The 13,313-nt window shown below is 39.3% G+C and overlaps 1 protein-coding gene across 6 annotated transcripts in view; it reads left to right on the forward strand.

The window, feature by feature from the left end:
- Window positions 1-581: 581 nt before the first annotated feature.
- CD19 (CD19 molecule) overlaps window positions 582-13,313 on the forward strand; it is a 32,476-nt gene continuing 19,744 nt past the window's right edge. For 3 of the 6 annotated variants that reach the window (XM_039335304.1, XM_039335303.1, XM_039335305.1), the window contains exons 1-5: window positions 4,723-4,893; window positions 5,879-6,127; window positions 7,307-7,441; window positions 8,273-8,569; window positions 10,389-10,478. In XM_039335304.1, the coding sequence (XP_039191238.1) occupies window positions 4,791-4,893; window positions 5,879-6,127; window positions 7,307-7,441; window positions 8,273-8,569; window positions 10,389-10,478 (874 nt within the window). In that variant the 5' untranslated portion in view covers window positions 4,723-4,790. Of the gene's footprint in view, window positions 600-4,722; window positions 4,894-5,878; window positions 6,128-7,306; window positions 7,442-8,272; window positions 8,570-8,942; window positions 10,479-11,822; window positions 13,308-13,313 lie in introns of those variants that run through there. The other 3 variants (XM_039335302.1, XM_039335307.1, XM_039335306.1) reach the window with 3 other exon arrangements.

Raw genomic sequence — 13,313 nt, forward strand, 5'->3', positions numbered from 1 at the left:
AGCAGGGGTTTTCAAACTTGGCCCTTTTATAACTTGTGGACTTCAACTCCCAGAATTCCTCAGCCAGACATGCTGGCTGAGGAATTCTGGGACTTGAAGTCCACAAGTCATAAAAGGGCCAAGTTTGAAGACCCCTGCTCTAGACTGGCCATTCCCAAATTCTGCAACTGCTCTTCATATGTTTTAGTCTCCAGGCCTTTAATCATCTTAGTTGCTCTTCTTTGCACTTTTTCCAAAAGTCTCAACCTCTTTTTTTGTAATGTGTTTGTCAGAAGTAAATCTTCATCCTGGTTCATCCAAGCCGGGAATAAATAAGCAACATGGAGACTGCTTTAGGAAGAAGGTTACAGTTTATTGAAGAAGCAGAAAGATGGTCCTTGCAAGAAAGAGCAGAGGAGAGGAAAAAGAGGAGTTGAGCACATGGGCAGTAGGTTTTTATAACCTCTCTAGCCTTGTTTGGAATAGTTTCCTGTTCCTGTGGCATGAACCTTGAGGCTGTTTCTGAGTGTTTTTCTAGGCCTTGATATCTGTGGTTTAATCCTATTATCATATCCTGCTTCCCAGGTGATGGGGCTAATGACTCCTAGAGTTTGGGTGGGGTATGCAGATTTTCTCTTTGTCTTCTTGATTGCTCTGGCTTCAATTCTCTGATGGTTTTACATCTGCATTTATATGGGGCTAGCTTGGGGCAGAGAGATAGATTTGTGGCCAGGTTTAGTTTTAAAAAGTCCTTTTTGAGGAAAAATATATTTTTCTGCCCTTTTTAATATTTACTTCTCTGGGCTAACTTCCCTCATGTTCAAAACTGGATGCAGTATTCCAGATGTGGCTTTACTATAAAGCGGTATTTTATAGTTATTATAAAGCGGTACTAATACTTCACGTGAAAATGACAAAATTCTGTTTTACAACGTGGGATGTGGGAAGCTATTTTCCCATTGGCTGGAACATCTATCAATAGCTGCAATTTTCCTTCCTGCAGATTCCAGGACATGTAATGCTGCGGTGACCCTATACAGGTAGTCCTCAACTTACAATCATAATTGGGGTTAGAATTTCCTTGGCTAAGGAAGGCAATTGTTTACAACCTTTTTGCCACAGCTGGTAAGTGAATCAATGCAGGTGAATCCTGCAGTCATTAAGCAAATCCAGCTTCCCCATTGATTTCTGCTGGTCAGAAGTCAGCTGGAAAAGTTGCAAATGGCAATCACATGACTCCCCCCCCTGGACTCTGCAGCCATTGTAAACACATGCCTGTTGCCCAGCACCCAAATTTTTTTATCATGTGACCACAGGAATGCTGCAATAGTCATAAGTGGGAGGATGGGTCATAAGTCACTTTATTCAGTGCCGTTGTAATTCCAAGTGGTTGCTCAGTCAATGGTTGTAAGCTGAGGACTGCCTGTATCAAGTTTCATTAAAAGGGAAAGAGAGGAGAAAATTGTGGCAAATACTCTTGCTGTGAAAACCATGATGGAACTGTCTGTTTACCAATTGTAATGCTTCCCCATAAAGATTGGCTAGAGAAGGATTCTCCAAAGTGGCCAATATCATCCCGCTCACCCCCCATACCCAGGGTTGATGGAGCTAGTCATTGTTCTTGTTATTATTCATAATACTGTTAGTTAAAGGAAAGAGGGGAACATAACTAAGTCAGAATATCAGCAAATAGCCCGAGCCTGCAAAGATGAAGTGAAGAAAGCCAAGGCTCAAAATGAACTAAGGCTTGCGACCAAAGTCAAAAATAACAAAAAAAGCTTCTTTCAACATGTAAAAAACAAGAAAAAAGTGAAGGAAATGATTGGTCCATTAGTGGGTGGAAGTGGCAAGAAGGTGACAAGCAACAGGGAGAAAGCAGAACTATTTAACTCATTTTTGCATCTGTCTTTACACAAAGGGAAAAAACAGACAAACCTATCAAAAATAGTGCCATAAAAAACAAAACAGAAACACAAGTTAAGATAGGCAAGAAAATGGTTAGGGAGCACCTGTCCAGCTAGATGAGTTCAAATCGCCAGGACCAGATGGATTACACCCCAGAGTTCTCAAGGAACTGGCAGATGTGATATCGGAGCCACTGAACTATATTTTTCAAAGATCCTGGAACACAGGGGAACTACCAGAGGACTGGAAAAGAGCTGATGTAGTTCCCATCCTCAAAAAAGGAAAAAAAATGGATCCAGGAAATTACAGACCTATCAGCCTGACCTCAATACCTGGGAAGATCCTGGAAAAGATAATCAAACAACGAATCAACGAACACCTAGAGGCAAACAAAGTCATTACTAAAAGCCAACATGGGTTTGTCAAAAATAGATCATGCCAGACAAATCTTATTGAATTCTTTGACCAAGTGACAAAATTAGTGGATCAGAGGAATGATGTGGACATAATTTACTTGGACTTCAGTAAGGCATTTGATAAAGTAGATCACAACCTACTACTTGACAAGATAGAAACATGTGGGGTAGACAGAACCACCACCAGATGGATCCGTAGCTGGCTGACCGGCCGTACTCAGCGAGTGGTCCTCAATGGAACTGCATCTATATGGAGGGAAGTGTGTAGTGGGGTGCCCCAGGGCTCTGTTCTGGGCCCAGTACTCTTAAACATCTTCATCAACGATTTGGATGAAGGGATAGATGGGGAACTCATCAAATTTGCAGATGACACCAAGCTGGCAGGAATAGACAACACTCCAGAAGACAGGCTTCAGGTACAGAAGGATCTGGACAGACTTGAACACTGGGCACTAACTAACAAAATGAAATTCAATGGTGAAAAAAGCAAGGTTCTACATTTAGGCAAGAAAAACCAAATGCACAGATATAGTATAGGTGGCACCATGCTCAATAGTAGTAACTGTGAGAGGGACCTCGGAGTCCTAGTAGACAATCAGTTAAATATGAGCCAGCAGTGTGCGGCGGCTGCCAAAAAGGCCAACACAGTACTAGGCTGCATTAACAGAGGGATAGAATAAAGATCACGCGAAGTATTAATACCACTCTTCAATGCCTTGGTAAGGCCACACTTGGAATACTGCATCCAGTTGTGGTCACCACGATGGAAAAAAGATGTTGAGACTCTAGAAAGAGTACAGAGAAGAGCAACAAAGATGATTAGGGGACTGGAGGCTAAAACATATAAGGAACGGTTGCGAGAATTGGGTATGTATAGTTTAACGAAGAGAAGGACAAGGGGGGACATGATAGCAGTATTCCAATATCTCAGGGCTGCCATAAAGAAGAGGGAATCAAGCTATTTTCCAAAGCACCTGAAGGCAGAACAAGAAGCAACGGGTGGAAACTAATCAAGGAGAGAAGCAACCTAGAACTAAGGAGAAACTTCCTGACAGTGAGAACAATTAATCAGTGGAACAACCTGTCTCCAGAAGCAGTAAATGCTCCAAACACTGGAAGTTTTTAAGAAGAGACTGGACAGCCACTTGTCCGAAATGGTGTAGGGTTTCCTGCCCGAGCAGGGGGTTGGACTAGATGACCTCCAAGGTCCCTTCCAACTTTACTATTATTATTATTATTATTATTATTATTATTAAAGTAGTATTTATTAAATTATTTTCAGATAGTACATGTTTGGGGGTTGAGGAACAATCTGAAATGTCATGAAGGGATCTCTGAGCTGAACAGTTTGGGAATCCCTGGGCCAGAGGAAACCTCAGCCATCTTATTCTGCATATTTAGGGTCCATTTCAACAAATTGTTCTTAATTATGAGCATCCTGCTTTTTTCCCAACACTCATCTTTTTAGTATCCAACCCACACCACACCAGCCAACAACACACATACACACACGGCAGTAACAAGGATTTTTGCACAACTCCTTTATATCATTGCACTCCCCATTTTGCTTATCTATCTATCATCTCTGTCCATCTGTCCGTCCGTCCATCCATCCATCCATCCATCCATCCATCCATCCATCCATCCATCCTATCTATCTATCTATCATCTCTATCTGAATTCCTTAGAAGATGAGTAGGATCAAATGAATTCTACCTGGTACCTTAAAACTGTTTCCCGACATTGGTCATTTATCTTTGTGTGTGTTCTTTAAATCCCAGAATTTCACAACTAGAATGGCCAATGATGGGGATTCTGGGAGTTGAAGTCCATACAGTTGGAAGTTGCCAGGGTTAAGAAATGCTGCCTTAAAATATTGTCCTAGAATGTCCTTAAAATTCCTATTGCTGCAATGACCATCGTGATTATGAAAAACTAAAATTTTGGGGATGGATAGTTATGAAAGGGCAAACAATCAGAGTAAAAATTAGCATATGCTATAATTAATAATCAGCCCACCAAATACAGTAATGGTGTGCAACCTTAACAAACATTTGTGTTTCATTTTGAAGAGACCTCTGTCTGCTTTAGAGAACCCAACTGGAGCTGCAATGGCCCAGTTTTCTCAAGGTTTATTTAAAAATCTACGTTTCCCCCAAGCCAAGAGAAGAAAAGCACAGGCCTGGGAACTCAGACCCACAGTTCCTAAAGAGACCACTGTGGCTAGTTTGAATGTAGTAAAGGTGTTAAATACAGAAATAAACTTTGCATAGACATTAGACATTAAGTTTACACTCTCAATTACTGTGCATTGGTGGAATTATTTCTCTGCTTTTTCTCTTCTCCCTTGGGGCAACCATTCAGCTCTCAGGGGAGTTTAATGTAGAATTCACGCTTCAGAGCAGTCTCCTTTGCTAAAATTGTTGCTGTTCTGACCACTTCTTTAGGTTTGTTTGAGCCTTGTTTGCTTTAGCTGGTAGGAAGGAGACAATGGCATCCGTTCTGTGCTCCTTGCTTCTTCTATGGCTCTCCTACTACTGGACTGCATCCACTGAAGCAGCCATGGAAACACTGCAGGTGATCCAAGTCACAGGTGGGTCTTGTAGATGGTTGGGGATGGTTGAAGACTGAGCTGATAACTGATTTCAGATTAACATGCAGGTATATCACGGGTAAGTCAGCAGTGTCCTGACAGTTAGAATAATTAATCAGTGGAATGACTTGCCACTAGAAGTTGTAGATGCTCCAAAACTGGAGATTTTAAAGCAGAGATTGGACAACCATTTGTCTGAAACGGTACAGAGTTTCCTGCCTGAGCAGGGAGTTGGACGAGAAGATCTCCATGATCCCTTTCAACTCTGTTATTCTGTGCAGTGTAAAACTTTAGAAACAATGAGTGTCTTTTTTCCATTTTGCCCAGTCCCAATCCAAATATCTGAGGCTCACAAGTAGCAAGCTTGAGATCAAAAAGCACCATAACTAGGTTTGTTTGCTTTTCTTATCACTCCCCATGTCTTTTTTCCTGTTATGTCATGTATTTTTGGTTGTAGATCTGTCTCTTTTAAAAAAATACAGTACATAGACAATACATGTATTCAGTAAGTATTATTTTAACCATTTTCAGAAAATTGGAGATCTGAAATTCAGTTTTGGAAACCATCCGGTACTACTAAATATTGGGATAAAAAAAATAAAATAAACTGAGTATCAGTTTAGATATTGTTTATTAATTTTTAAAAGCTGTGTAAATTGCTCCATTTGTCATTGGATCCCTATTCTAATTTGCTGGCTTAATTTAATCCATTTTAAGAATTTGCTGTGTTGTATTTTAAATAGTATGAGAACTGTATTCTTCTTGAGAAACTTTTAATTGAAAAATTCCTTTTTCAGTTGGTAGTAACAATGATAAATTCTTTGATGCTTACTAATTATATATTTTATTTTGAAAGTATCGTTGTTTTTATTTGACTTGTTGAGCACTTCCATGTGATGAAAAAGTGATCTACAAACATTAATCAGAAAAAAATACTTGCCCTAGAAAGAAACAAAAGTTTTAATGACTGTATCTCATGTTCCAGAATTTCAGCAAGTTTCTTTATCCTGCATTCTGGATCAAGCTCTGACTTCAAGTGACTTAGATCTGATCTGGCTTGGTCCAAAAAGGAATGAACTGCTGTATATAAATGTGGGGTACCACCACCCAGAGGCAAGATTGAATGCTATGTGGGGCTTGTCACTCTACAGAACTGGTGTGCAAAATACCACTTGGTTTACCTGTCATTGGAATGGCCTGTCAGGAAACCCACATATGCTCCCAACCAGGATTCGTAAGTGTTATAATTCTAAAAGCTATTAATAATAAAAAGTTGTTACAGTATTGACTGTTCTCCCTAGTTCCCGCCATCCCTCACTTTGAACATCCACCATTTGTCATCCATTTGAGAAGTCTGCTCTAGAAACAGTAGGTAGGAAATTCATCTTTTATTTTGTATTCAAAATGCTATGTATCGTTCGTTGATGATGCATAAATCCAGGATGAAAAGAATCTAGGTAGCACAGCTTATCAGGTAACAGTATGGCCTTCAAATTAGTCACTGGTGTCCAAAAAATGTGGTAGATATCCTACTAGACAAGAAAGAAGAGAAAGAAGACCCAGCATGATATAGTAATTACACTGATTGACTGGGACCAAGGAGAGCCAGGTTAAAATCTTCCCTCAGCCACAGAATCTAGCTAAGCTGCCTTGGGGCCAATCAGTCTCTCTTCCTACCCAGCCCAGCCTCCCAGGGCTGATTTTAATGGAGAAAACTTAAATATCTGTATGTCGTCTCCTGGAAGAAAGGTATATTTAACAATAAAATATATACATATGGAAGAAGAATAATTGTGATAATTGCTTAGATGGTATTATTCTTATGGACAACATCCTGTACAAACTAAGAATATACCCCATAATACTTTGCCTTTCGATCTGCAAGGCAGAATCCTCAAGTCCTTTGACAGTGGATGGTTAAAGGATAAGGCGACCATGATAGTCTAACATATGCATAAGAGACCACTTAAGGAAAAATAATAAGAGGGATAGAAGAGAAAAATGTGGGGCTGGGAAAAAAGTAATTTTCTGGGATGAAAAAAGAGTGGGCTAGGTAAATAATAACGACATCTGCCTCTTGAGAAGGATTAGATGGATAAAAATGCCAAATCCTATCTAAACATCTAGCTGATTGTGGAGGAAGCATAATAATAATTCATTAAATTTATACGCCACCCATCTCCCAATGAATCTGGTTTACCCCAGTGGCCCCCAACCTTTTGGGCACCAGGCACCTGTTGTGGAGAGAGGTTTTTTCCGTGGACTGGAGGGGGCTTGGTTTCGTGTACTATCTTCATCCTGTGTGTGGGATTTGGCTTGTTTGTGCAGCCTGGTTTCTGGCATGCCATAGCTCAGTGCTGGTCCACAGACCAGGAGTTGGGGACCTCTGGTTTACCTGAAGCTATTTTTTCAGGTGGAAATGACTCTGACAACCTCCAAGAGAAAATGAAAACATATGAGAAAAAAGGCTATGAAGATCGTGATGGTCATTTTTCAGATGGAAACAGCTCTTTCCCTTATGTCAGGCACCAGGAACCAGAACAACACCGTGAGTTAATCAGAGTTGCTTCTTTATTATTGCTTAGCTGCGGTATTTACAAGGGAACAGCCGGATGAAGGCTTCAGGAATTCCAAGGTAGAATGATGGTGATAGTGGTCTCCGTTGATTCCTTCTCTGCAAGGACTCCAAGCTCCCCAGTCTTTTTACTCCTCGCCCCACTCTAGCTGGAGATTCCACCACCCTTGAGGCCGAATCAGAACTGACTTCCATTTTTCATTGGGGTGGGGTGGGGTGGGGTGGGGTGAGTAATTTTTCTATTACCATACGGGCAAGGCAATGACTAAAATGAATAGGGAAGAAGTATAAATTTGTATGGGAAAGAGTGTGAGTAAGGGGATTACGAATGCATCTTTGGTAGGATGTAGGTTGTAACCCATCAATCTAGATCAGGGGTCTTCAAACTTGTCTGTTTTATGACTTGTGGACTTCAACTCCCAGAATCCTCAGCCAGCGTGGCTGAGGAATTCTGGGAGTTGAAGTCCACAAATCATAAAAGGGCCAAGTTTGAACACCCCTGATCTAGATGATGGTTACTTTTTTTTTCAACCAAAATCCTTTAGTTGTGTTAGGCTATACTTTCCACTATCTGCAACATATAGAACTATCATGGAATGAATCTTACAAATATTTTAAGTTCATTTTTTTAAATTGAAAATTAAAGCTTCTTTAAAACAGAATCATTACTCTTTAAATTTCTGAGCTGTCTGAAGTGTAGCCAAAATGCACCTAAGCTTTAAAACATCTTCAAATTTCATAAGTGAAATTAATGTAAAAATTATGCTTCAGCTTAACTTATTATTAGTAAGTTTTTTTCTGCAGAGCACCAGGAAGACTTGCCTCATTCAGCAATGGATCCCAAATATTTTTCTTGTGATGCCCCAGTGCACAGAAACTGGACAGATGGAACACTGCTCTGGATTCAGCATGATTCACCAGATCAAAATATAGTTCTGATTAATATGACAATACGGCGTTCCATTCGCTACTCACTAGATATGAATGCTAGTCTTGTTTCGTTGATCCTTCCAAGAGTAACTCTTGAAGATGCTGGGAACTATTCCTGCCACTGGAAAAACCAGACATGCCATTTTCATCTAGAGGTGATAGCAAAGACAGGTGCGACTCTAAGTTAATGAGTGGGAAGAGAAGCTGTGATTGGATATAAGTTATTATAAACTCAGAAATGCTAACAGGTTTATAAAATCCAAATCTATTACAGGTAGTCCTCAATTCACAACAGTTTGTTTAGTGACCGCTCAAAATTGCAACGGCGCTGAAAAAAGCGACTTATGACCGTTTTTTTACAATTACGACCTTTGCAGCATGTGATGAAAATTCAGATGCTCAGCAACTGGTTCATATTTATGACCGCTGCTGTGTCCCGGGGTTATGTGATCATGACCTTTTGCGACCTTCTGATAAGCAAAGTCAATCGGGAAGCCAGATTCGCTTAACAATTGCTTATCAACTGCAGTGATTCACTTAACAACTGAGGCAAGAAAGGTCGTAAAATGGGGCAAAACTCACTTAATAAATGTCTCACATAACAACAGAAATTTTGGGCTCAATTGTGGTTGTAAGTTGAGGACTATCTGTATTTCCAATTTGAAAAAATGATAACTTTGCTTTTGAAAAATTCATATTATAACCCAATAATATTTATTTATAGAAACTATAATCTAGATCTGTGTTTCTCAATCTTTTTTTAAAAAAAATTGGGGCCTTCTTCCAACCTTGTTTTTCTCCTGTAGTGCTACCATCCATACCTCATCCTTTTCTCATTATCAGACACAGACATAGGACAGCATGTGTGTGTTTTCTGTGCAATGTAATATTCTTTGCATATATTATCTGTGTTCACTCAGCAGACGTTGTGTTTCCCAATGACATATTTTTTACTACTGGCCCTCTTGAAATATCTTAGGGTCCTCAGGGGCCCCTGCATATGAGAGAACTGCTGGTCTACATTTAAACAGAGGGTTAAGGGTAATCTATATGATAAAAAAGATCTTCAAGTGGGAGTCCATAGATCAGAGTGGGACATCAACTCTACAGGAAGGCTAATATTACTTTTATTGAGAATCTTGCAATGCTCTTTTTATTTCCCCCACCCCCTCGAGTGAATTAGGAAAGTATCTGCCTGAGCAGATTCCAAATGTTATCTCGTTTTGGACATTAAAAATGCTTCAACTTTTTTGCATAGGAAATGATTTCTGCAAATCTCTGCCAATGTCATTCTCCTTACACCATATACCAGTGTTTCTCAACCTAGGTTGCCAAGGTTGAGAAACATTGCTATATACAGTAATCTAGTCATATTTTCCAATTAGCACCATATGTACATTTGTTGCCTTATTGTGCAGATAGGTAACAAGCTATGAATAACAGTGTAGTATTCTATGCTTGGATTTTTTACTAGCATTGACTGTTTCATCAGGAGCTGAAAAATTGATAATAGCTTTTAAGCCTAACGTCCAGCCCTGAAGACAGGAGACTTAGTTTGAAAAATTAACATTCAAAATGCTCAGTGCCTAATGTTTATTTACACTGTGCAAATGTAATATGAAAACATGCTAAAAATTGTGATGGGCAACAGATTCAACCAGTATTTGATTTTTTTTTTAAAAAAGTACCGTTATATTTAATACAAGTGCTTATTAAAAACTAGAAAGGGCATAGCAGGCGCTGTCTTAGAAAACACATCTTCTTTTCTTTCAAATGGAGGGAATACAAATTGATTTATCGTCAAGCATATATATTTGAATTTATTTGTTGCAGTTTTTATTTAATGTTAATATTATCAATATATTATTTACTACATATGTGCATTATCTGTAGAAAAAATCCTGCTTCTTGCTTTAGAAATATCTTTGAATTGAAGCTTAATAAGGCCTAATCGTATCTTTTTCTTCCTTCCCTTGCATCCCATTAAAAGTTGTTCAGTACTGGATGATTTGGTCTGTAGCGCTGGGATATATGATTGTTTGCCTTGGCTCTGTTTTTTGTTTTCTAACGCTCCGGCAAGGTACGTATCTTTACATTCAGAAAATTAATGAAAGAAATGTATGGTTAAATATTTCCTGTAAGTTATTTTGCTAGAGGAGATCAACCCCGACTGCTCTTTAGAAGGCCAGATCCTGAAGTTGAAACTCAAGTACTTTGGCCACCTAATGAGAAGGACTGGAGAAGAGCCTAATGCTGGGAAAGATTGAGGGCAATAGAAGGAGGGGACGACAGAGAATGAGGTGGCTGGATGGAGTCACTGAAGCAGTAGGCGTATGCTTAAATTGACTCCAGAAGATGGCAGAGGACAGGAAGGCCTGGAGGAACGTTGTCCATGGGGTTGCGATGGGTTGGACATGACTTCGCAACTAAAAACAAAATTTTGCTATCTCCGATGGGTTAAATCTAATAGGCTAATGAAATCTAATGCCTCCAATATAGATAGTGACAATATTTCTTCCCATTTGGATGTAGCTAGTCCTTGATTTACGACCACAACTGGAACCAGATTTTTCATGTTTAAGCAAAGCAGTTATTAAGTCAATCCCAATTTTACAGCCTTTTTTGACACAACGTTAAGCGAATTATTGTAATTATTCAATGGATCACAAGGTTATTAAGTAAATCCAGCTTCCCCCGTAGAATAGAATAGAATAGAATAGAATAGAATAGAATAGAATAGAATAGAATAGAATAGAATAGAACTGTAAGGGACCTTGGAGGCCTTCTAGTCCAGCCCCCTGCTCAAGCAGGAGACCCTATACCATCTTAGACAAGTGACTGTCTAGCGCCTCTTCTTAAAAATCTCCAGTGATGGAGCTCCCACAATTTCTGGAGCAAGCTGCTCCACTGGTTAATTGTGCTCACTGTCAGGAAGTTTTTCCTTAATTCCAGGTTGCTTCTCTCTTTGGTCAGTTTCCAACTATTGTTTCTTGTCCTGCCCTCTGGTGCTTTGGAGAATAACATGACCCCTTCTTCTTGGTGGCAGCCCCTCAAATACTGGAATATTGTTGTCATGTCTCCCCTATTTCTTCTTTTCTTTAGACTAACCAAACCCAAGTCCTGCAGCTGTTCTTCGTATGTCTTAGTCTCCAGGCCTTTGATCATCTTAGTAGCTCTTCTCTAAATTTTTTCCAAACTTGACATCTTTTTTGTGATATGGTGACCAAAATTGGCTGCAGTATTCAGGTGTGGTCTTACTAGAGTTTTATAAAGCGGTACTAATACCTCGTGTGATCTTGATTCTATGCCTCTGTTTATACAACCCAGGATTGTATTAGCTTTTTTGGCTGCTACTGCACACTGCTCGCTCATAGTTAAGTGATTGTCCACTAGGACTCCAAGGTCCCTCTCACAGTTACTGTTTTTAAGCCAGGTCTCGACCAATCTATACTTGTATCTTTGATTTTTCCTGCCTAAATGTAAAACTTTGCTTTTCTCCACATTGAAACTCATTTTGTTGGATAGGGCTTGATTTTGCTTGTCAGAAGCAGGCTGGAAGATTGCAACTGATGGTCACATGATCTCACTACAATCAATGCAATTCTGGACTTTTATTTGGATACTTGAGCTGCAGGTTGACATTATGCTAGTTACCATGACCTTAGGGATACTGCAGTGATCATAAAATCTAGAACAGGCCATAAATCACTTTTTTTAAAGTGCCGTTGTAACTTCAAACAGTTGTTGAATGAATGGTTGTAAATCAAGGACTACCTGTATTACTTTTAAAATTTACATGGCTTGAGAGAATGCTCTATGAGTCCTCCTTGGTTGAGATTATTTGAGATTAATCCCTTTGCAATGCTTCACAGGAACCTAGCTTGATTCTTCTCCATAGTCCCATTCATTATTTGGGAATAACTTTCTGGTAAACTGAGGTTCCCGATAGGCCTTTTTGACTGTTGTTTTAAATGTTTTTAATATCCTGAGCTCTAATTTTGATGTTTTGTTATAGAATTCTGAGAGACCTCATTAAAAGATTATATTTTAGGCTGAATAAAATAACTGAAGAAATAACATCATATTAACTTTGGAGGCATTATAAGCTGTGAGGTTTCCTTTATTTGTGACAACCATCCCATCTTATAATAGAGCTAGTTTGGTCTTGTGGTTTAAGCACCAGTCCAGAAATGGGAAGACTATGAATTTCATACCTTAGGCATAGAAGCCAGCTGGGTGACTTTGGGCCAATTACTCTCTCTTAGCCTAACCCACCTTGCAGGCTTGTTGTTGTGGGGAAAATAGGAGGAGGAAGGAGTATTAAACCTCCACTTGCTTTTTACTAAGAGCACATACTGCCCCTTCTAGCTCTGTTTTTACTGTTCCTCTTCCAAATGAATTGACCCCTCCCAGTTTATTATTTATCTGCCAGGAACTATTGATAGTTTCTTCTGATTGGATTTATGGTTATTCCTTAAGAGTTGCAGGTTGGTCATTAAGAATACCAAGTAACAAAGAGGCTCTCATGAACCACTGGAAATGATCTGCATTATTTATCTTTTGTTGTTGTTGTTGTTGCTGTTGTTAGTGCAAATTATAGACAGTGGGGAAGGCAGGACCACAGAAGAGGAGGCATAAAAGCTTAGCACCCCTTAGCCAATTTTATGTCCTAAAGTAGAAGTGAATTGCATTTACTGTATGTGACTCAATATAGTGTAGGATGGGTCCCTTTTTCAGAGCAAACTTTATCAAGTTATAATATATATGTGTGTTCATATATTTGTGTTTGAGAAAGAGAATTAATGGAGAATAAATGGATGAAGAAGAAGTTTTGATCCACTTTTGACTCTTTCCCTGAACGTTGCATGCAGCCGCCCAATTTATTTTTCCTGGAATATGAAATCTTCAGGTAATT

This window comes from Crotalus tigris, unplaced genomic scaffold (genome assembly GCF_016545835.1).
Source record: "Crotalus tigris isolate CLP2741 ecotype Arizona unplaced genomic scaffold, ASM1654583v1 scf7180000017639.5415321, whole genome shotgun sequence".
In the NCBI taxonomy this organism is placed as follows: Eukaryota; Metazoa; Chordata; class Lepidosauria; order Squamata; family Viperidae; genus Crotalus; species Crotalus tigris.